The sequence below is a fragment of the Phocoena phocoena genome, chromosome 9 (assembly GCF_963924675.1).
Source record: "Phocoena phocoena chromosome 9, mPhoPho1.1, whole genome shotgun sequence".
Taxonomy (NCBI): Eukaryota; Metazoa; Chordata; class Mammalia; order Artiodactyla; family Phocoenidae; genus Phocoena; species Phocoena phocoena.
The window spans coordinates 22,974,141-22,998,320 of NC_089227.1; the positions used below are offsets into that span (position 1 = coordinate 22,974,141).

A 24,180-nucleotide genomic window follows, 5' to 3' on the forward strand; every position below is an offset into this window, starting at 1 on the left:
CAAATTCCTTTTGCCTATATTTTTCACAGTGACTTAAATAAAAATAGTTTTTGGCTTTTATTTTTAAAAGAAAGTACTGCTCTAATATTTTATATTTTGGGAAAGTGTTGCCATCCAGTTTTAGGTTTCACTGATAGAATATATGCTTATTTATGGAAATATTTTTAAAAGTTACCTTTTTAAAAATTTTCATGAAGATTTTTATTTATGCAAACTCATGTTTGTACTATTTCATGATGAAAAATGTTCATTTAATTTACAGTGTACTATAACTTAAGTCTGAACAGAGAAGCACTAAGTGGTAGCCTTTAGAATGAAAGGGAATCTGGAGTTCATTTTGTCTAGTCCGCTCATTGTATAATGAACTGGGCTGAGGGAAGTTCATTTAAACATTACATTCAGATTTACAGAACTATGTTTTTCTTTTTCCAATAAGTAACAGTTTTCAAAGTATGAGAAAAACTGCTGAATTTTGCTTCAGTTAACTCCAGTGCTCTGAAACAGTATGATAGTAAAGGAGAATTTCTGAAACCATCTTAAAGAAAGGCTCCTAGTGAAAGATTGAAAACAGATATTCATCAGCTCACCTCGTAAAGAAGCTCAATATTACAAGTTGTGGGGAGCACAGCTAAATATATGCAACTATACCTCTGATTCTCTCCATAAGTATTTTAAATATAATACATTTGTTACTATCATTTATCACTACATTATCCCACATTCAGTGATTAATGTAATTAAGTTTTCCAGAAAACTAAAATTTAATTTCAGTTTTCCCTGGCAGCTTCCCTCCAAAAAAACAAACATTACCCTGCTTTCTTAAACAGAGATCGATCATAATTAGTTTATCTGACCGTGTAACTTTTGGTACTGTAACATGATACTGTTTTGCATTTGCTTTTAATTTTTTTCTGTTTTCTTTTTTTTTGCTGTCAGTGGGCTTTTTTTTTTCCTTTCCCTGCTGGTATGATCTCTTATTGAAATCTTATAGTTTGCTTCCTATTTGGAGAATATTAAATAACCAAACTGAGGAATATTAAAATAGTATTATTTGAAATAATCTGATTTGTCTTATTTGATAACTGTTGCCAGATGTATTTAAAAATTATAAAGTGATTTTAATTATAAGGAAATTCACTATTAGATTTTAAGCTTTTTTGGGTCTTTTTTTAATCCTAGTACACCTTAAATTCTGATTTTTTTTTTTTGGTTTTTATTTACCTTGCTTTAAGACCATATTCTATAGCAAATTTAAATTGTTACGTTCAGATGATGACTTTATTCTAACCATGAAGTTTCAGGAGAAAATGCATGGGGTTAGGGTTAGCAAGTAAGGATTCTGGACGTAGGCCCCTGGTTAGGTAAGGGCAAACTTGTTTAAGATTCTTAACAGACTGTTCCAATCTTGCTCATTGTCAGAGGTTTATACATAAAATGGTTACTGTCTATAAAAGGAAACATAGAGGTGTGAGCTCTGTAAATGATGGGAAACGGCAAAGGTAAGTGTCACATCAATTATTTGGTGCTTTGGGCAGTCTAACTGTGCAAAATTCAGTTTCGTTCTTCAGTAGATGCGCCCTAAACATTTGCTTCCAGACCATACACTTCACTTCCAGCCTAGGTTTCTCAAAGTTGCCATTTCAACATCAGGAGTTGTCTGTCATCATGATCCTTCCAGGAAGTCCACTTACCTTGCTCTATTTAGTCTCCTTGGGTGAGGTGAAATTTCACAGGATGTTTTTAGTTACTGTTTTCACTTGCTGACTCACAGATAAACATAGGTCTGTCAGGAACTTCAAATAAACTTTGTCTTATTTTGGATTTGAATTCTGTTAAATTACTATCATTGCTAACATATGGTTTCAACTTTGCTTTTTATATATTAAGTGAGCCTCAGAAGAATGAGGGCAAAAATATACTTAGAATAATTCTACTGGAAACTCGAGTGTGCTTATCATTTTGTGTGTTTTGTGGTATAAATTCATTGTCTGATTTTTAACTGCTGATATAAAATTTCAGTTTCACTTATTTTGTGGTATGGGAATTAACAAATTCAAATTGAGGCAATAAGGCATTATAACTTAACAATATATATTATCACCTCTGTGACTAGGCATTTATGCAAAGTGTCTATGAGGATTATTTTGCTTTAAAGGAATAACAGTTTTATCTTGTTATATTTTTGCTGAATATAGAATTAAAGCATCCCTTCTATTAGAAAATCATCATAACATGTTTCTATTCCTTTTCTTTAGTAATGTAATGTGCAGTTGGTTTTGGGGTGGAATGTCATTTATGGGGTTCGTATTTATATATGGTCAACTAGAATTGTCTCAGCCTTGGTCACAGTGGAATTAGATGACAGTCTGAGGGTAAGACAGCATAGCCCAGGATAGCCAATATATCCCCTTCCATCTTCCCTCCCTCCCCTTGCTCCCTCTAAAAAGAGAAACCTAAGAAAATGCAATTTCACTCACTATTTGATACTAGTCAAAAGTCTCATCTTTTCATATGAAGGAGAACATACTATAATCTTGCTTTGTTTTGGGTTAAAGAAATAGAAGTTCAGAATTTGAAGATAATTCTCTATTTGTGAAATAATGAAAATGCTCTGTGCACAGTCTGATCCTTTGTTATATTAGTTCTTAGTCATTTTTGCTCTTTGACTTATGAATTAGGCCAGTGATTCTGAAAATGTGGTCCCCAGATCAGCAGCATCAACTTACCCACCTGGTGATTCTAATGCACACTAAAGTTTGAGAAGCAGTGGCTTAGATTAAAGGTTCTTTATGACCAGTATATGAATGACCCTCATTCATTTCTACATTAAATAAATTGAAGATTTCTTCTGTATTCATATTACTTGATTATCAAGTTAAAGTGCTTTTATATTTAACATTCCCACAGCATAACTGGAAGGTCTAGATCTTCAACATGGTAAAACTAACCTATTATTGATCCATTTATTTTTGTGTATGGTGTTAGACAATGTTGTAATTTCATTCTTTTACATGTAGCTGTCCAGTTTTCCCAGCCTCACTTATTGAAGAGACTGTCTTTTCTCCATTGTATATTCTTACCTCCCTTGTCATAGATTAATTGACCAAAGGTGTGTGGGTTTATCTCTGGGCTTTCTATCCTAGTCCATTGATCTATAGTTCTGTTTTTGTGCCAGTACCATACTGTTTTGATTACTGTAGCTTTGTAGTATAGTCTGAAGTCAGGGAGTCTGATTCCTCCAGCTCTGTTTTTCTTTCTCAAGATTGCTTTGGCAATTCGGGGTCTTTCATGTTTCCAGATAAATTTTAAAGGTTTTTGGTCTAGTTCTGTGAAAAATGCCATTGGTAAAAAATAGTTGATTGAAAGTGTTTTGAAAGTTATTGATTGAAAGTGTTTTAAAATATTCTGTAGACACTGTTCATTCTTTCATTCAACGTTTATGAAGTGCGTGTGTTTGTCCAGTGGATGGGATATAACGTGGCCAAAACAAAGTCTTTGCCTTTATGTTGTTTTAGGGATGGGGGAGGAGAGGAGATGAAATAACTATTTAGGATTCGGGGGGTGATAATTGCTACAAAGAGAAATAAAGCAAGATGGCGGGGATATACTAGTTCCCTAAAGCTGCTGTAACAAATTACCACAAACTAGTGGCATATAACAATGGAAATTCATTCTTTGATAGTTGAAGCTAGAAGTTTAAAATCAGTTTGTCAGCAGGACTGTGCCCCTTCTGAAGGCTCGAAAAAAGAATCCTCCCTTGCCTCTTCTTAGCTTCTGGTGGTTGTCAGCAGTCCTTGGTGTTCCCTGCCTTACGGTCATATCACTCCAGTCCTTGGCCTTCTTCCCTGTGTGGGTCTGGTTCTTCTTTGCTTATTAGTTCACTCCTCAGTTTCTCTCCTTCATCTTGCATTTTACTTTAGCAGCAAGGAGAACCAAGGTTGTACCTTGCATTCTTTGCTTGAAAATTTTCTCAGCTAAATCTAAATATCCAGGTTCATCTCTTACAAGTCCTGCCTTATACCCAGCACTAGAATAGTTAAGCCAAGTTTTTGCCACTTTAAAACAAGGATTACCTTTTCTGCAGTGTCCAATAATATACTTCTCATTTCCTTCTGAGACCTCAACAAAAACATCTTTAACATTCATATATCTTTCAACGCTGTGTTCATGATGATATATATTCGTTCTCTAAGATAGAAGCTTTTCTACCATCCTCTTTACTTCCATCTAAGTCTCATCAAAATCACCTTTAATATCCGTATTTCTAACCAACTATCTTTCAAGGCATTCTGGGCTTTTTCTGTCAAGTAACTCAAAATTCTTCCAGCCTTTCCCTATTACCCATTTCCAAAGCCACTTGCACAGTTTTGGGAATTAGTTTTACAGTATTACCCCACTCTAGCTACTAAAATTTGTGTCAGTCAGGGTTCTTGCAAACAGCAGAACCAGTAGGTTCTGTGTATTTCAAGGAACTGGCTTAACATGACTGTAGGTGCCAGCGAATTGGAAGTTTGTAGTGCAGGACAGCAGGCTCAGATAGAAACTGATGTTACAGTATTGAGGCAGAATTTTTTTTTCTTCTGGGAAACTTCAGTTTTTGCTCTGAAGGCCTTTCAACTCATTACATGAGGGCTGCCCACATTATCAAGGATAATCTCCTTTACTGAGAATCAACTGACTATAGATGTTAACCATAACCAGAAAATATCTTCACAGCAGCACCCAGATTAGTGTTTGATTAAATAGCTGCGTATGATAGTCTAGCCAAATTGACACATAAAACCAGCCATCAACAGAGGGATAATATGGGACAGGGTGGGTTTTGTTGTTATTTTACATGGAGTGGTCAGGAAATATGTGACATTTGATCAGAGAAGTCAGCTAAAATATATTATCTTTTTGGTAAAGTTGTCTTCAAATTGTGTTCCTTGGCAATTTAACAAATGGGTAATCATTTTAATTTCTTTTGATCTTTACTACCAGCTGTCCTTTTTATATCTTACCCATTTTAGTGTGTAGTAGAATCATTTTGTTATATAGCATACTTAAACTTAATGAACAATTTACTAGCTAAACTAATAGAAAGAATGGCACTTAAATGATGATAAAAGTAACAATACTAGTTACTTTTGTAATGAGTACAGATCTTATGTACTCAGATTTGGTTTATAGGCCAAAACTGTTCTACAGGGAAAATTCTTTTTGCCTGAGAATTAAATAGGGACTATTTTAATTAGTGCAGTATCTAGATAAATGGAGCCTTTAAAAATGTACCAGTTTGCATAGTGTTTCCATTATGTAAGTGGTTATTTCTAGGTTGCATAACGTAATCTATGTGAATTTCAACTTGTGCTTAACTTAAACTCTTAACAAGGAAAGGAGGAAGATTATTGTTTTTATACTGTTTGTGTTACTACCCTGTACAGTAACCTACAATGGTCTACTGTTGTGTATCATGTAAAAATTGAGTTTTTTTCAGTCCTCATTTTCAGACTATTCAGTAGGCCATCCATTTATCTCATCTCATTTTTTTTTTTTTCTATACCATGGTTTTACTTTTTAATTTAGGCAGCTTGTTTGCCCCTGTTTAAATATGACTTGCTTGTCCAGGTTTTCTTACCTGGGATGGTTTCTCCTTTGCTGTATTGCTTCTGAGAGAAAACATTTTGTAGTTGGATGAGGGGACCATGTTCTCTGCCTCTAATGTTCTGTGACTTTAGCAAATTGAATATATTCTATTATCTCTGCATTCTTATAGTGCTGCCCCTTCTTTTGTATTTGTTTTCATGTTCTGTTCTAAAGTGTTCTCATATGTTAATGAATGTGTTATTTTTTTTAGGGTATTTTGGGTTTTTTGTTTTGTTTTACTGTGAGATAAAAACAAAATGGTTTAAAAACCAGCAGACTTTTTTTCCTTTGTGAAAATCAATTTGTGACATTATATTCCTCCCATAAAATCCTTTTCTCCTTTCTTTCCATCCCACATTCCCTATGCGATTTGGAGCTTTTTTGTTGATTTTTATAGAACTCCTCAGAGCCTCTGAACATTCAGCGTGATGTCAAACTCATTATTTTTCCTCTTACAGAATGTTTGATGTGGGAGGACAGAGATCTGAGAGGAAGAAATGGATTCATTGCTTTGAAGGAGTGACCGCCATCATCTTCTGTGTGGCACTGAGTGACTATGACCTGGTTCTAGCTGAAGATGAAGAAATGGCAAGTAGAACCACTTTTAAAGATTGAGCATGGCATATGAAGGGCTGGAGATGTTGCCAAGAATTTTTCTGTGAAAAATTCTTGAAGAATTCTTACTAATGCCTAAATTAATTGAAAGTTCAGGCTGTTTTCTCTAACTTTTGTTTAGTATATTTCCCTTTTAGAATACAAAGAACAGATGGATCCTGGAAAAAGGGAAAACACAAAAAGTTAATCTCACCTCAACCCTAGTTGCTTAACTAGGCATTTATGAGATCTGGTATCCACATACTAAATGAAAATAAAGTTAGTTCCATTATAGTCCAAGGCTTATTTTTCTTAACTTATTACTTCTGCCAGCTCAGTAATCCTTGATCTCTGTTATACTTTGCTACTGTCATGTAATTTTCAGATGTGTTTCAGTGTACCATTAATCTGGGGAAAATATTTTTAATTAGAAAAAAGCTATAAGTGTCAGTTTCTTTTATTAAAATAATTTATATACAATTATCATGCAGTAGGTGTAGTGCACATGTTCATTTCTGTCATTCTGGCACTATAAAATATATTAGTGCCCTTTTTGAAACCACAGATCCTGGAAGGGCAGGAAACAGGAATTGGAGGTTTCCTTCCCTAATACACCATTATATTTAGGGTACTGGGCTAATTGTGTTTCAGCTTTTTCAGTTTAATTTATTAATGTTTAAAAAACTCTACTTATCCTTTAATGGAAACTTCAGTTCACTCTGTAATAATGAGGTCTCCTTTGAAACGTTTGCACTTTGCATTTCTAGATCGCAGGGTCCTGCAGCACAGTGACACGCTGCCGGCGCTCAGCAAGTACTGGTTGAATACGAAAAAGTGATGAGTGGTGTAGACACTCATCTTGCCTAAAATCAAAGTGTGTGCTTGTTCTTAAATGGCAAAAATATGTTTTTGTGGGATGTTACCTATTTTTCAGCTAACTTCTATTGTATTACCATACTTTTTTTTTCCACGCTCATTTTTTAAAAGTAATATTTCTTAAAATCCTTGCCATTATGACAAACTGGCTGTATTCTATTACAGAACCGAATGCATGAAAGCATGAAGTTGTTCGACAGCATATGTAACAACAAATGGTTTACAGATACATCTATTATACTTTTTCTAAACAAGAAGGATCTCTTCGAAGAAAAAATCAAAAAGAGCCCTCTCACTATATGCTATCCAGAATATGCAGGTATTTTACTCTCTGTAGATAACTTGTCAGCTCGTATACTTCTAAGCGAACGTTCCCCTAAGGCAAGATTTCAGTTGTTGGTTTGAATCTTTTGGCTTAGTAATTCTTAACCTTTAAGAGAAATTATTTATCAAACTGCATTTAAGCACAAGTAGTTCCTTGAGTTGTGGGTGAGATGATTGAAAATAACATTCATTTTAGGGAAAAGCTTTTAGAGAATTTTCTATGATGACTCCAAGTCTTCATAAGCTTACGGTATTGATTGGTTCATCCAGTTAACAGATCTTATGTCAGGTATTGTGTGATGCACAATACATAGATGTGTCTCTGGTCACTGACTTAATATCAAAGACAGAGGTACTCCTAAACAAACAGATACACGACAGCACTGCAGCACACGAGTACAAAGGAACATGGATAGTAACTGCAAGGGGGAACACATTAGAAAGGAGTCTGTGAGTTAGCTAACTCCTCAGGGGAGTCAGGAAAGGTTTCACAAGAAATCCAGGCTTTGGGAATGAGACTGTTAGTGGTACTTTAATTTTACTGCTGTGTAAAATGGTCTGCAGTGAGAAAAGGAGACCTGAGATGCAGTCCTGGCTTTTCCATAATTAGCTCTTTGATCTTGAACAAGGCAGTTAATGGGGTCTCACTACCCCATCTGTGAAATCAGAAGTTGGGCTAAAACATTGGTTAAGTTTAGTTCCTTGGAACACTTCCCTGGCTGCTATTGAAAGTGGGTGCAAGGAACAGTGATACCCCCCACCCCCTGCCCCCCTCCACACTCAACTTCTCCCTCCCTAAGGCAGAGTAATTTAGCTTTCATCTGTTTTGCATATTGGGTTTCTGAATAAGGCTTTATTTTATTTTAATGAAGAAAGTTCGATGCCTAAAAAAGTTTGACTACCAATAGTTATCTCATCTCTAAATCTAAACATTATGAAGCTTGGGTAATTTAGCTAATTGATACAAGTTACCCTCACTCCATCCTCATTGTTAAAAAAAAAAAAAGGTCTCAAGAATTTTTTTGGTTGAAAAATGTGAAAGTGAAATATTACATTTATTGCATTATTTTTTTAACATCCTTATTGGAGTATAATTGCTTTACAATGCTGTTAGTTGCTGCTGTATAACAAAGTGAATCAGCTATATATCCCCTATCCCCATATCCCCTCCCTCTTGCGTCTCCCTCCCACCCTCCCTATCCCACCCTCCCTATCCCACCCCTTTAGGTGGTCACAAAGCACTGAGCTGACCTCCCTGTGCTATGCGGCTGCTTCCCACTAGCTATCTATTTTACATTTGGTAGTGTATATATGTCCATGCCACTCTCTCACTTCGTCCCAACTTACCCCTCCCCCTCCCTGTGTCCTCAAGTCCATTTTCTACAGCTGCATCTTTATTCCTGTCCTGTTCCCAGGTTCTTCAAAACCACTTTTTTTGTTTAGTTTTTAGATTCCATACATATGTGTTAGCATACAATATTTGTATTTCACTTTCTGACTTACTTCACTCTGTATGACAGACTCTAGGTCCATCCACCTCATTACAGACAACTCAGTTTCATTTCTTTTTATGGCTGAGTAATATTCCATTGTATATACGTGCCACATGTTCTTTATCCGTTCATCTGTCGATGGACACTTAGGTTGCTTCCATGTCTTGGCTATTGTAAGTAGAGCCACAGTGAACATTGTGGTACATGACTCTTTTTGAATTATGGTTTTCTTAGGGTATATGCCGGGTAGTGGGATTGCTGGATCGTACGGTAGTCCTATTTTTAGTTTTTTAAGGAACCTCCATACTGTTCTCCATAGTGGCTGCACCAACTTACATTCCCACCAACAGTGCAGGAGGGTTCCCATTACTCCACACCCTCTCCAGCATTTATTGTTTGTAGATTTTTTGATGATGGCCATTCTGACTGGTGTGAGGTGATACCTCCTTGTAGTTTCGATTTGCGTTTCTCTAATGATTAATGATGTTGAGCACCCTTTCATGTGTTTGTTGGCAATCTGTATGTCTTCTTTGGAGAAATGTCTATTTAGGTCTTCTGCCCATTTTTGGATTGGGTTGTTTGTTTTTCTGATATTGAGCTGCTTGTAAATTTTAGAGATTAATCCTTTGTGAGTTGCTTCATTTGCAAATATTTTCTCCCGTTCTGAGGGTTGTCTTTTCATATTGTTTATGGTTTCCTTTGCTGTGCAAAAGCTTTTAAGTTTCATTAGGTCCCATTTGTTTATTTTTATTTTTATTTCCAGTACTCTAGGAGGTGGGTCAAAAAGGATCTTGCTGTGATTTATGTCATAGAGTGTTCTGCCTGTGCTTTCCTCTAAGAGTTTTATAGTGTCTAGCCTTACATTTAGGTAGGGGGTTTCTCTGGATCTTTTGTGTTTCCATACAAATTGTGAAATTTTTTGTTCTACTTCTGTGAAAAATGCCGTTGGTAGTTTGATAGGGATTGTACTGAATCTGTAGATTGCTGTGGGTAGCGTAGTCATTTTCACAGTGTTGATTCTTGCAATCCAAGAACGTGGTATATCTCTCATATCTCTCCGTCTGTTCGTATCATCTTTAATTTCTTTCATCAGTGTCTTATAATTTTCTGCATACAGGTCTTTTGTCTCCTTAGGTAGGTTTATTCCTAGGTATCTTATTCTTTTTGTTGCAATGGTAAATGGGAGTGTTTCCTTAATTTCTCTTTCAGATTTTTCATCATGAGTGTATAGGAATACAAGAGATTTCTGTGCATTAATTTTGTATCCTGGTACTTTACCAAATTCATTGATTAGCTCTAGTAGTTTTCTGGTAGCATTTTTAGGATACTCTATGTAGAGTGTCATGTCATCTGCAAACAGTGACAGTTTAACTTCTTTTCTGATCTGGATTCCTTTTATTTCTTTTTCTTTTCTGATTGCTGCGGCTAAAACTTCCAAAACTATGTTGAATAATAGTGGTGAGAATGGACAACCTTGTCTTGTTCCTGATCTTAGAGGAAATGGTTTCAGTTTTTCACCATTGAGAACGATGTTGGCTGTGGGTTTGTCATATATGGCTTTTATTATGTTGAGGTAGGTTCCCACTATGCCTACTTTCTGGAGAGTTTTTATCATAAATTTGTGTTGAATTTTGTCACAAGCTTTTTCTGCATCTATTGAGATTATCATGTGGTTTTTCTCCTTCAATTTGTTAATATGGTTTATCACATTGATTGACTTGCGTATATTGAAGAATCCTTGCATCTCTGGGATAAATCCCACTTTATTGTGGTGTATGATCCTTTTAATGTGCTGCTGGATTCTGTTTGCTAGTATTTCGTTGAGGATTTTTGCATCTATGTTCATCACTGATATTGGCCTCTAGTTTTCTTTTTTCATGACACCTTTGTCTGGTTTTGGTATCAGGGTGATGGTGGCCTCATAGAATGAGTTTGGGAGTGTTCCTCCCTTTGCTATATTTGGGAAGAGTTTGAGAGGATAGGTGTTCTCTAAATGTTTGATAGAATTTGCCTGTGAAGCCATCTCATCCTGGGCTTTTGTTTGTTGGAAGAATTTTAATCACAGTTTCAATTTCAGTGCTTGTGATTGGTCTGTTTTTATTTTCTGTTTCTTTCTGGTTGTCTCAGAAGGTTGTGCTCTTCTAAGAATGTGTCCATTTCTTCTAGGTTGTCTCTTTTATTGGCATAGAGTTGCTTGTAGTAATCTCTCATGATCCTTTGTATTTCTGCAGTGTCAGTTGTTACTTCTTTTTCATTTCTAATTCTGTTGATTTGAGTCTTCTTTTTTTTCTTGATGAGTCTGGCTAATGGTCTATCAATTTTGTTTTTCTTCTCAAAGAACCAGCTTTTAGTTTTATTGATCTGTTTCATTTCTTTTTCATTTAAATCTGATCTTTATTATTTCTTTCCTTCTGCTAACTTTGGGGGTTTTTTGCTCTTCTTTCTCTAATTGCTTTAGGTATAAGGTTAGGTTGTTTATTTGAGATGTTTATTGTTTCTTGAGGTAGGATTGTATTGCTATAAACTTCTCTCTTAGAACTGCTTTTGCTGCATCCCATAGGTTTTGGGTCATCGTGTTTTCATTGCCATTTGTCTCTAGGTTTTTCTTTTTTTGCAGTACGCGGGCCTCTTACTGCTGCGGCCCCTCCTGTTGCGGAGCACAGGCTCCGGACATGCAGGCTCAGCGGCCGTGGCTCACGGGCCCAGCCGCTCCACGGCATGTGGGATCCTCCCAGACCGGGGCACGAACCTGTGTCCCCTGCATTGGCAGGCAGACTCCCAACCACTGCACCACCAGGGAAGCCCTCTAGGTGTTTTTTGATTTCATTGATCTCTTGGTTATTTAGTATTTTACTGTTTAGCCTCCATGTATTTGTATTTTTTACTGATTTTTTTCTGTAATTGATATCTAGTCTCATAGCATTGTGGTTGGAAAAGATACTTGATATGATTTCAATTTTCTTAAATTTACCAAGGCTTGATTTGTGACCCAGGATATGATCTATCCTGGAGAATGTTCCATGAGCACTTGAGAAGAAAATGTATTCTGTTGTTTCTGGATGGAATGTCCTAGAAATATCAATTAAGTCCATCTTGTTTAATGGGCCATTTAAAGGTTGTGTTTCCTTATTAATTTTCATTTTGGATGAACTGTCCATTGGTGAAAGTGGGGTGTTAAAGTCCCCTACTATGAATGTGTTGCTGTCGATTTCTCCTTTTATGGCTGTTAGCATTTGCCTTTTGTGTTAAGGTGCTCCTGTGTTGGGTGCATAAATATTTACCATTGTTGTATCTTCTTCTTGGATTGATCCCTTGATCATTACATAGTGTCCTTCTTTGTCTCTTGTAATAGTCTTTATTTTAAAAAGTCTATTTTGTCTGATATGAGAATTGCTACTCCAGCTTTCTTTTGATTTCCATTTGCGTGGAATATCTTTTTCAGTCTGTATGTATCCCTGGGTCTGAAGTGGGTCTCTTGTAGACAACATATATACGGGTCTTGTTTTTGTATCCATTCAGCCAGTCTGTGCCTTTTGGTTGGAGCATTTAATCTGCTTACATTTAAGGTAATTATCGACACGTATGTTCCTATTTGCATTTTCTTATTTGTTTTGGGTTTGTTGTCGTAGATGTTTTCCTTGAGTTTCCTGCCTAGAGAAGTTCCTTTAGCATTTGCTTTAAAGCTGGTTTGGTTGTGCTGAATTCTCTTAGCCTTTGCTTGTCTGTAAAGGTTTTAATTTCTCTGAATGAGATCCTTGCTAGCTAGAGTAATCTTGGTTGTAGGTTTTTCCCTTTCATCCCTTTCAATATGTCCTGCCACTCCCTTCTGGCTTGCAGAGTTTCTGCTGAAAGATCAGCTGTTAACCTTATGGGGATTCCCTTGTGTGTTATTTGTTGTTTATCCCTTGCTGCTTTTAATATGTTTCTTTGTATTTAATTTTTGACAGTTTGATTAATATGTGTCTCGGCGTATTTCTCCTTGGATTTATCCTGTATGGGACTCTCTGTGCTTCCTGGACTTGATTGACTATTTCCTTTCCCATGTTAGGGAAGTTTTCAACTATCATCTCTTCAAATATTTTCTCAGACCCTTTCTTTTTCTCTTCTTCTGGGACCCCTGTAATTCGAATGTTGGTGTGTTTAATGTTGTCCCAGAGGTCTCTGAGATTGTCCTCAATTCTCTTCATTCTTATTTCTTTATTCTGCTCTGCAATAGTTATTTCCACTATGTTATCTTCCAGGTCACTTATCTGTTCTTCTGCCTCAATTATTCTGCTATTGATTCCTTCTGGAGTATTTTTAATTTCAGTAATTGTGTTGTTCATCACTGTTTGTGTGCTCTTTAGTTCCTCTAGATCCTTGTTAAATGTTTCTTGTATTTTCTCCATTCTATTTCCAAGATTTTGGATCATCTTTACTATCATTTCTCTGAATTCTTTTTCAGGTAGACTGCCTGTTTCCTCTTCATTTGTTTGGTCTGGTTTGTTTTTACCTTGCTCCTTCATCTGCTGTGTGTTTCTCTGTCTTCTCATTTTGTTTAACTTACTGTGTTTGGCGTCTCCTTTTCGCAGGCTGTAGGTTCGTAGTTCCCGTTGTTTTTGGTGTCTGCCCCCACTGGGTGAGGTTGGTTCAGTGGGTTGTGTAGGCTTCCTGGGGGAGGGGACTCGTGCCTGTGTTCTGGTGGGAGGGGCGGCGCGCGGTGGTGTGTTTTTGGGTATCTGTGAACTTAGTAGATTTTAGGCAGCCTGTCTGCTAACGGGTGGGGTTGTGTTCCTGTCTTGCTAGTTGATTGGCATGGGTCATCCAGCACTGGAACTTGCTGGCCTTTGGGTGGAGTTGAGATGGAGATCTCTGGCTTGCTGGCTGTTGGGTGGATGTGGGTCTTAGCGTTGAGACGGAGATCTTCGGGAGACCTCTCGCCGATTGATATATTACATGGGGCCAGGAGGTCTCTGTGGTCCAATGTCCTGAACTGGGCTCTCCCACCTCAGCTGCTCAGGCCTGCCTCCAGGCCCAGGCATCAAGTCCCTGTCAGCCACACGGAGACAAATGGCATCTTGATGCCGTGATGCTGAGTGTAGTTCCAGGGGAAGGAGCTTGCTGGTGCTACTCTTGCTGCTCCGGGTGACCGCTGCCTCTGTTAACAGCTCCACTAAGCCTGAGGGTCTACAAGCTGCAGGAAGATGAGACCACCGGGGGCAGCCTTCAAGCCGTGATTCTTGCCATGATCCCTGCTGTTGCTGTCATGGAATCTGGCTTCCCCCACTGCTGCCCAAGTCTCAGGAATTTGTTTCATTATAAACAAAATTTGTCAATTTTGTGTTCAGTAAATTGTACTGCCTTTTCACAGGCAGTGTTAAAACAACCATATGATATCAGTGCTTTCACATCCCACTTATGTAGGTGAGAGCACTGTGATTTAATGATGCAATAGAGTCCAAATCCAGACCCAAGTCTGTTGCACTCCTGCATCCAGGACATTAACAACCAGAATACATTTAATTATATATTTTCAATGGAGGCCAAGCAGGAGGGTCTCCCATCAGTATGATCCTCCTCTCATTACTACAGCCCTTTCTATGTATCGCAAAGTTATACTTTGAAATAATTGCACAGAATTAACTTAGTTTTGTTTTCTTTTTGCAAGTCAGTGTCCTAAGTCACCTTATTCAGAAACATTTTTAGTGCTTTATAGGAATAAAATTATTTATAGTTCTAATTGCAAGATTGAAGTTACCCAGAATCAAGGTGGCTCCGTTTGGCCTTTACTTTCCTCTGTCTTTTAGTTCATCTTTCTTTGTCATTTTCTATTGTGAAGTAGCCCTTTTGTGCTAATATTATCAGAGGACCCCAATCAATCCTCACATATTACATACTTGCAGGGATTTTTAGAGCAGCCAAGAAGATAGTTGTTAGCTCTTTTTTTGCCAGGTATGCATTGTGTTCAAAATGTTCCTCGTATGTTGTCGAGTTAATAAGAATCACTGATCTCAGGCCCTGTGAGCAAGGAGAGTATTACATAATTCTTTCATAGTCCCAGTGTTAAGACTATAATTAAAAACTTCATTGCACACGCTAAGTATTGATGCTGTCACCTCTTGTTGCACCCTCAACTCTTAATCCCTGTGGCTATGTTTGCTATAGGAGAACCCATCGTAGCCTCGGAGCTACTCACTTGATTTATCCCCTACCTCTCTCTGCTCCTGCCTTCTCCTCTTTTTATCTATTTACATTTTGGCATTTCACCAGATTCCATCTGTAGTCTTATAATCTTCGAGCGCTCCATTCTTTCATAGTCATATTTATTCTCAGCATGATAAATTCAGTTGTCAACTCTAATTTCTCTGTTGAGGCTCAGGCTTGCATTCCCAACTGCTTGTTGAATCTGTCCATGTTTTTTAGCACCTGAGACTCCAACTGAATTCATGTTATTTTTTTTTATTCAAATCTCCTTTATCTCCCTTTGAATTGTATCACCAGGCACCCAATTCTCCAGTATTGAACCAGATTATCATCTGTACTTAACCTTTATTCAAGACAGTTCTATCACGTTAGAAAATATCTGTCACCTTCCCCCTAGTCATTCTTTTCCAAAACTTAAAATCAAGTTGAGGAATGTATCTCGTAGTTCTAGGGATTCAGTAATCTAACCAGCTGCCCACAATAGATACAGCAAATTGAGCCATGCACTCAGGGCGAGCTGTTTTCTCAAAACATGTTTTTAATTTAGAGGTTGTATTAGCTTCTGTGAATCAAGAAGACATTGTTTATTGCTTTAGAATTTCAGAGTACCAACCTTATTATGATTTAATAAGTTAAAATTTGATTTGTAGAGTATATGGTTGTCTGCTAGCAACTTAAGAGATAAAAATTTAAACTTATTTTGACAACTTGGAAAAATTCATAGAAGCAAACATACAACCTACCAAGTTTGAATCATGAAGAAATAGAAAATCTGAACAGCCTATGTTAGTAAGGAGATTGAATCAGTAATCAGAAACCTCCCAATAAACAAAGTTCATGACCAGATGACTTTACTGGTGAATTCTGCTAAACACAAAAGAATTAATTGTTAGCAGTCCTTCTTAAACTCTTCCAAAATTGGAAGCATTCTCTCCTTTTCCATAGCTCATTTTACCAGGCCGCCATTACCCTGTTACCAAAACCAGGCAAGTATGCCACAAGAAAAGAAAATTACAGGCCAATATCCCTGATAAACATAAATGCAAAAATCTTCAACAAAATATTAGCAAACTGAATTCAGCAATACATTAAAAGGATCATTACACCACAACTATGTGAGATTTACTCCGAGGATGCAAGCATATAGTTCACTGTCTGCAAAACAAAATGAAGGATAAAAATCACAAGATCATCTCAACAGATGCAAAAAAAAAAGCATTTGACAAAATTCAACATCCATTTAGGATAAAAACTCAACAAAATGGGTACAGAGGGAATGTACCTCAATATAATAAAGGCTTATAGCTGATATCATACTCAACAGTAAAAAGTTGAAAGCTTTTCCTCTAAGACAGGGAATAAGACAAGGTTTCCCAGTCTCACCACTTTCATTCAACATAGTATTTACAAGTCCTATCACTGCAGTTTAAGCAAGAAAAAGAAAAGGCATCCAAATCAGAAAGCAAGAAGTAAAACTGCCACTATTTGCACAAGACATGGTATTATACATAGAAAATCTCAGATTCACAAAAAAACTTAAAACGCATAATCAGTGAATTTAGTAAAGTTGCATGATACAAAATCAGTATACAAAAATCTGTAACACTAGTAATGAGCTATAAGAAAAACTGAAACAGTCAGATTTACAGTTGCATTAAAAGAACAGAATTTCTAGGAATAAATTTAACCAAGGAGAGGAAAGGCCTGTACACTGAAAACTAAAACATAGATGAAAGAAATTGAAGAAGATACACATAAATGGAAAGATATTCCATGCCCATGGATTGGAGGAATATTAATATTGTTAAAAAGGTCCGTACTACCTAAAGTTGTCTAACAGTGTCAGTGCAATCCCTTTCAAAATTCTAATGGCATTTTTCGCAGAAAGAGAATAGTCCTAAAATTCTGAATCACAAAAGACTCCAAAAGCTAAAGCAATCTTGAGAAAGAAGAACAAAGCTGGAGGCACTGTGCACCCTAATTTCCAACTATATTACACAGCTACAGTAATGAAAACAGTGTGGTATTGGCATAAAAAACAGACACATATATCTGAGGAACAGAATAGAGAGCCCAGAAGTAAACCTATGTATACATGATCAAGTAATTTATGACAGATGACCCAAGAATATACAACGGGGAAAGAAGTCTCTTCAGTAAATGGTGTTAGGAAAACTGGACAGCCACATGCTAAAGAATGAAACTGGACTGCTTTCTCCACCATACACAAAAACAAACCCAAACAGATTAAAGACTCGAACGTGAGACCTCAAACCCTTGAATGTAAGACCTGAAACCGTAAAACTCCTAGAAGAAAACACAGGCAGTAAGCTTGACAGTCGTGATTTTGTTTTTTAAGTTTGACACCAAAAGCAAAGGCAACAAAAGCAAAACTAAACAAGTTGGGTGATATCATCAAACTAAAAAGCTTCTGTACAGCAAAGGAAACCATCAACAAAATAAAAATGCAGCCTAAGGAATGGGAGAAGATATTTGCAAAACATTTATCTGATAAGGGGTTCATATCCAAAATGTACAGTCATCCCTCAGTATCCTTGGGAGATTGGTTTCAGGACCTGCCATAGATACCAAAATCTATGGATGCTCAAGTCCCTTATATAAAATGGCATAGGACAGTTGGTCCTCCATATTTGCTGGTTATAAACCCACAGATGCAGAGGGCCAGCTGTATAAAGAACTCATACAAGTCAGTAACAAAAACACAATTTCACTATTAAAATGGACAGAGGATCTGAATAGACATTTTTCCAAAGAAGACATACCAGTGGCCGACATGTCCATGAAAAGGTGCTCAACGTCACTAACAATCAGGGAAACGCAAATCAAAACCACAGTGAGCTATCACCTCACTCCCATTAGAATGGCCGTTATCATAAAGAAAAGAAATGCCAGACGTTGGTAAAGACGTAGAAAAACGGGAACCCTTGTACCCTATTGCTGGGAATGTAAATTGGTGCAGCCATTATGGAAAACAATATGGAGATTCCTCAATAAATTAAAAATAGAACTACCATATGATTCAGCAATTCCACTTCTGGGTATTTATTTGAAGAAAATGAAAACGCTTTATGGTAAAGATACATGCACATCTCTGTTCACTGCAGCATTACTTAGAGAGTAGCCAAGCTATGAAAACAGCTGGTGAAGTACAGGGGAGGGAAAGCACTGCAGTAACACAGGTGGTACTTTGAATACAGGTTTCCTCCTGACATGGAGTGAGCCTCAGATGTGGAACAGAGGGTCTTAGAATGGCTTTACCAAGCAGGCTGGGTAACAGAGGACCTTGAAGTCCAGGCATATAATTTTGTGTTATTACTGCAAGAGACAGAATTAACAGTTTTTTTCAAAGGAACATTTTATTGAAGTATCATATGTATACATATATGAACTATATAGATAAAGTATATAGATACTCACATACTTAGCACAAATGTGAAACTTACTGAATTTTAAAAAGTGAAAACACTGATAATATGCACCATTCAGGTCAAGAAATAGAACATTTCCAGGTCCCCAGAAACCCTGTCATGCCCCTCCCCAGTCTTAACTGATCAACTTCCATCCACCCACCTACTCACACAAAGAGTTAACCACTATTATGACTTGTCTTCATCGATTAATATTGATTGTTTCCAAACTTGTTTTCTAAACATTAGTTGTTTACAGTATATACTGTTTTGTGTCTGCCTTCATTTGTTCAACAGTATGTTTATGAAGCTCATCTATAGTATTGTGTGTAGCAGTAGTTCTTTTATTCTCATTTCTCTATGGCAGCTCATTGTATGAATATATACCAGGATTTTGTAGCCAGTCTACAGTTAATGAACTTTTGGGTTGTTTCCTAAAGTAGAAGTTCTGCTGTTAACAGTCTTTATGTGTCTTCTAGTGAACATATGTATATAGTTCTGTCAAGGACACACCTGGAAAACTGAACTCTTGGGTCACAGAGTATGTGTGATTATCTTTAGATACTGCCAAGTATCAAAGTGTTGTATCTTCAGTCACCTGAAAGCAGAAGTGTGTCATTCACTTTTTTGTAACCTCATAGGCATAAACCACATTGTAGACCCTTGTACAGTTTTTGAATACAAAAATTGAGAAATGCTAATTAATGTATATATAGGAAGGGGAATAAAAAGTACCAGTCAGCATCGGCCAACATTTCTTGATCCAGCCACTAGGCTCAGAAGTGAAATAGTGTGCTGCCACCATGTTAGGAGGTAGAGTATAAGGGGTTAGAAAAAAAGGGACTCTGACAGTTGGAGATTGAGGCAAGAACAAAGATCATGGGGAACATGGAATACCGTGCTTTTTTGTTTTTAAGGGTAACTTATAGTCATTACAGGGTGATTAACATTGGGTATGTTTCACTTAGAAGAAATAGTTTATCTTAGTCTCGAAGGGCAAAGACGATTATAGAGTCCACATATTTTATACATAAGAAACTGATTTCAGTATTTTAAAGTCCATGTTGCTTAGTGGTATACTCATTTTAACTTCGCCTTATGTTTCTTTCCTTTTCCCATATCAGGCTCAAACACATATGAAGAGGCAGCTGCATATATTCAATGTCAGTTTGAAGACCTCAATAAAAGAAAGGACACGAAGGAAATATACACCCACTTCACATGTGCCACAGATACCAAGAACGTGCAGTTTGTCTTTGATGCTGTAACAGATGTCATCATAAAAAATAATCTAAAAGATTGTGGTCTCTTCTGAGTTTTGCAGTAAATGGTAGAATGCATTTTCAAACCAAATGAGTACTTATATGTGGCTCTCTCTACACTAGAGTCCTGCAGCAACACAGAATGTAGTATGTGGGAAATGCATCTGGGACCTGACCAGCATTGGTTTTTTGTTGGTTTTTTTTTTTAACTGGAAGTAATGGAAGGTCCTTTCTTAAATGTGAGAGGTGGTCCTGCAGTGTGAAACTAAGGGCAGTGTTAAAGCTGGACTCTAGTGTACTGATGACTTCTGTGTAAGTGTAAATATGCAAATGTATGTATACATGTATTTATGACTTTAGTTTTCCACATTACTTTTAGGTATCAAGAGTGGCAACTTATGATTTTAGCGTGATGGCTTGGGAAATAACAGAAATATTAAGTACTTTGTACTGAAAGACTATTATGTTTGCCAGTTTTAAACAGCTTTATTTATGTTCATATCCTGTAAATTTTTAAGTACAGTCATTAATATTAGGACACATTGCAGCCCTTGTCTTGATTATATGTATACTTGTAATCATAAAAATGTTATTTGTACAAACATTGCACAGACTATTTTAATAACATGATTTGTTCTTTAAATTTAATGTGTTTCATTGAAACGTTCTTGAAGTGGAGGAGTATACTACCTGCCTTTGGATCAGTTAAACATTGTATGCATTTCAGTTTTTCTTTTAAGAATGCATGCTAATCTGATTCTACATTAGATTTGGTTTGAAAACAAATTTCAGATTTTTGAGGATATACTTACAGACTTATTATAAATTCTTAATTTTTATTCGGTTGGTTTGTTTTCACTTTGAATTTTAATATTTGGATGGTATTCATGCATTGCCTTAAAGGTGATGCCAGATTTTTATACACTTTAAATAACTACATTTTTATTTATAACTAAGTTTAGGTGGGTGTGAGAGCATTTTTGTGGGTAAAAAATAAGTTAGCATAATGAATTTTGAGACATTCATTTGCGTATTTCCTTTGGGAAATCCCTTGTACCTACTATACATGATAGCTCCTTGTTTAGAAGATAACAAGAAAGGTCTTTGAATATTCTGCTGATGATAAAATGCAAGCTTTAAATTCATACATGTAAGTAACTAGTTTCAAATTTAATTATCACGCTGTTAAAATTACTTTTTTCCCTTAGATTATTCAAATTGCCTCCACTTGCCTGAGTTTGTATTATTTCTTTTTAAACTGTGCTATTATTTCTGAGAATGAAATGGGCAATTACACTTAGAAAATGAGTAGCAGGATTTAATTAAGTCAGTGATTGTGTGTATCCTCAAGTAAGTGTTCCATTTCTGCTAGATACTGAATTTTGATAGTCATTTTTAATTATTCATGGTGTGTCTCTATGACCTTGTTTCAGCAAAGTGAATAGCATTCCATACCCTACTTCTCTTTTTTACTCATCTTGAAAAAGTTAGTCTTTCAGTAAGCTTCATGGGTAAGTAGTTTCTAAATTTAGTTGTGTGCCGTCATTCTGTTGAAGTCTCTTTGTGGTTGTGTGTGTGTGTGCGCGCGCACGTGTGTATAACCGTTTCATTTTGGGGCTTTGTTTTTCTTCTTTGTAATGTAGAGAAATTCAAAAATTTCTTAACAAAATTCTTCAAATGTGTTAGTTTAGATTCTTTATGTGCCTTTGATGAAAGATATGTTTTCATTAATTTTATGGATGGAAGACCTGTTGTATTCATATTATGAAGCTATGTATGAAGTTCAACTATCCCGTAAATCAATTTGAATCATGAGAAATAAGTTTAAAACGCCACAAGAAGCACATATTGGTGACCATAATTGATGAATTCCTGAACTTTAGTCTGTGTAATTGTGTTACTAATAAAACCTAATAAATTTGAATTTTTAAAATTTTACAAACCTGTTGGCTAATACATGTTTTGCATTACCATTATATATCAGTCTATTGTGTGTTCATTTCTTCTTTCTCTGTGTTGTCCTTCTGCAATTTCATCTACTCCAGAAGCTTGAGTTTTCCCTGCCCCAAGTTTCCTCATGAGATGTGGTACCACATTTGGAATTGCCTGCTTGATATCCCCTTCTGAGAAGTGACTGCCTGCTCCAATTCAGTATGTGCAAACCAGATTCATCATCTTCCCTGTCAACAAGTTCTCACCCTCTGACTTTGTCATGCACTTGGTCATTCATTTAATCCCTCAGTGGGGAATTTTTCAGCCGTATAAGTCACCATTTGCTCACAAGTCTACTTTCCCAGTGCCTCACATGTGTTTTTTGTTTGTTTTCTCTTTTCCATTCCCACTACCACCTACTGAATTCAGGTCTTTGCTTAACTTCCACGTAAAATGTCTTATTACATTCCCCACTTCCAGTTTCTCCCTTCTTTAATCCAGGTTACTTATCCTAATCTAGAACTCTGGCTGCGTTATTTTCCGTGCATTGGCTCTGACTTGTCAATAAAGTGAAATCTAACTTAGCCTTCCATTCCAGGCTCTTCATCATCTGAGCCCACTTCACTATGTCCCCCCTCTCTCCCTCACATTCTAATAATACTTTGTGCATAGCCTGGGCTTTCCTTCAAGTATTGTACTTCATACTACCTGAAATATGCTCAAAACAATACCTGGAACATGGGAAATGTTCATTCAGGTCTGTTAATGTTGTTATTTTTATTTCTTAGCACTTTTGTCTGTGGTCTCTTTTTTATTTTTATTTTTTTATTTTTTTTGAGGTACACGGGCCTCTCACTGTTGTGGCCTCTCCCGTTGCGGAGCACAGGCTCCGGATGCGCAGGCTCAGCAGCCATGGCTCACGGGCCCAGCCGCTCCGCGGCATGTGGGATCCTCCCGGACCGGGACACAAACCCGTGTCCCCTAGCATCGACAGGCAGACTCTCAACCACTGCGCCACCAGGGAAGCCCTGTGGTCTCTTTTTTAGATCAACTGGCATCTGTTCTTCAGCCCACCCTCCTGGGAACGGCATGGTTCTGATAGGGCTGCCAATCACAGTGCTTACCTCCCTGGACTGGGGAATCACTGGGCGAGCACCCCAGCTGAACCAACCACACAGTCCTAGTTCCCATTCCCAAAGTTCCTAAAGCTCTTCTGGTTTCTAAAATCCCCTTCCATCTATTTCAGTACCCTTCTAAAAAATACTTTCATGCTTCATCTCATTCATTCAGTTTCAGTCTTTTCCCCCCCAAAATCCATACTATAAAATGCATATGTTCTTACTGAATGCCAACAGTAACTGTGAGATATATCAAAAAAGGCTCAGAGAGGTTAATTAACGAGCAAGATGAAGGTTTCAAACCTATGACTTCTGACTTCATGCCTATCAGAGAACTCCAAATAACGCTACCTTATTTCCAGAAAACGGCTAAGTAGTCTTTTAACCATTCCCACTCTCGCCTTCTGAGTTTATCTGAAACATAATATTTTTAGAATAAAAATACTTAAGATAGAACAAAGCTGTACACATCATTCTCCATAATTTGAAACTATATTAGAAAACTAGAGTAAAGCAGTGTTCTTTTGGCATAAAAACATACACATAGATCTGAGAAACAGAATAGAGAGCCCAAAGATAAACCCAGGCATATGTGGTCAATTAATTTATGGCAAAGGAGCCAAGAATACACAATGGGGAAAGGACAGTCACTTCAATAAATGGTGATGGGAGAACTGGACAGCACGTGCAAAAGAATGAAACTGGATCATTATCTTACACCACACACAAAAATAAAACCCAAAATGGATTAGGGGCTTGAATGTAAGACCTGAAACCATAAAACTCCTAGAAGAAAACATAGGCAGTAAGCTCCTTGACATTGGTCTTGGTGATAATTTTTTAGATTTGACACCAAAACCAAAGGCAATAGAAGCAAAAATAAGTGGGGCCTCATCAAACTGAGAAGCTGCTTCTGCACAGCAAAGGAATCCATCAACAAACTGAAAAAGCAGCCTGGGGAATGGGAGAAAAAAACCGCAAATCATGTATCTCATGTGGGGTTAGTTAATACCCAAACTATACAACTCAATAGCAAAAAAAAACCCGATTACAAAATGGCCTGAGAATATGAAGTTATTTTTTCCATAAGAGACATAAAGACGGCCAAGAGGTTCATAATAAATTGCCCAACATCACTAAGTATCAGGGAACTGCAAACTAAAACCACAGTGAGCTATCACCTCACACCTGTTAGAATGGCTATTCTCAAAAGACCAGTAACAAGTGTTGGGAAGGATGTGGAGAAACAGGAACCCTTGTGCCCTATTGGTGAGAATGTAAACTGGGGCAGTCACTATGGAAAACAGGATGAAGGTTCCCCAAAATATTAAAAATAGAACTA

At 36.9% G+C, this 24,180-nt stretch overlaps 1 protein-coding gene across 1 annotated transcript in view; it reads left to right on the top strand.

The window, feature by feature from the left end:
* Positions 1–21,726, top strand: part of GNAI1 (G protein subunit alpha i1) — an 88,866-nt gene extending 67,140 nt beyond the window's left edge. The window contains exons 6-8 of the mRNA XM_065883789.1: positions 6,087–6,216; positions 7,264–7,417; positions 19,651–21,726. Coding sequence (XP_065739861.1) covers positions 6,087–6,216; positions 7,264–7,417; positions 19,651–19,841 — 475 coding nt within the window. The 3' untranslated portion in view covers positions 19,842–21,726. The remainder of the gene's footprint in view (positions 1–6,086; positions 6,217–7,263; positions 7,418–19,650) is intronic.
* Positions 21,727–24,180: the final 2,454 nt, after the last annotated feature.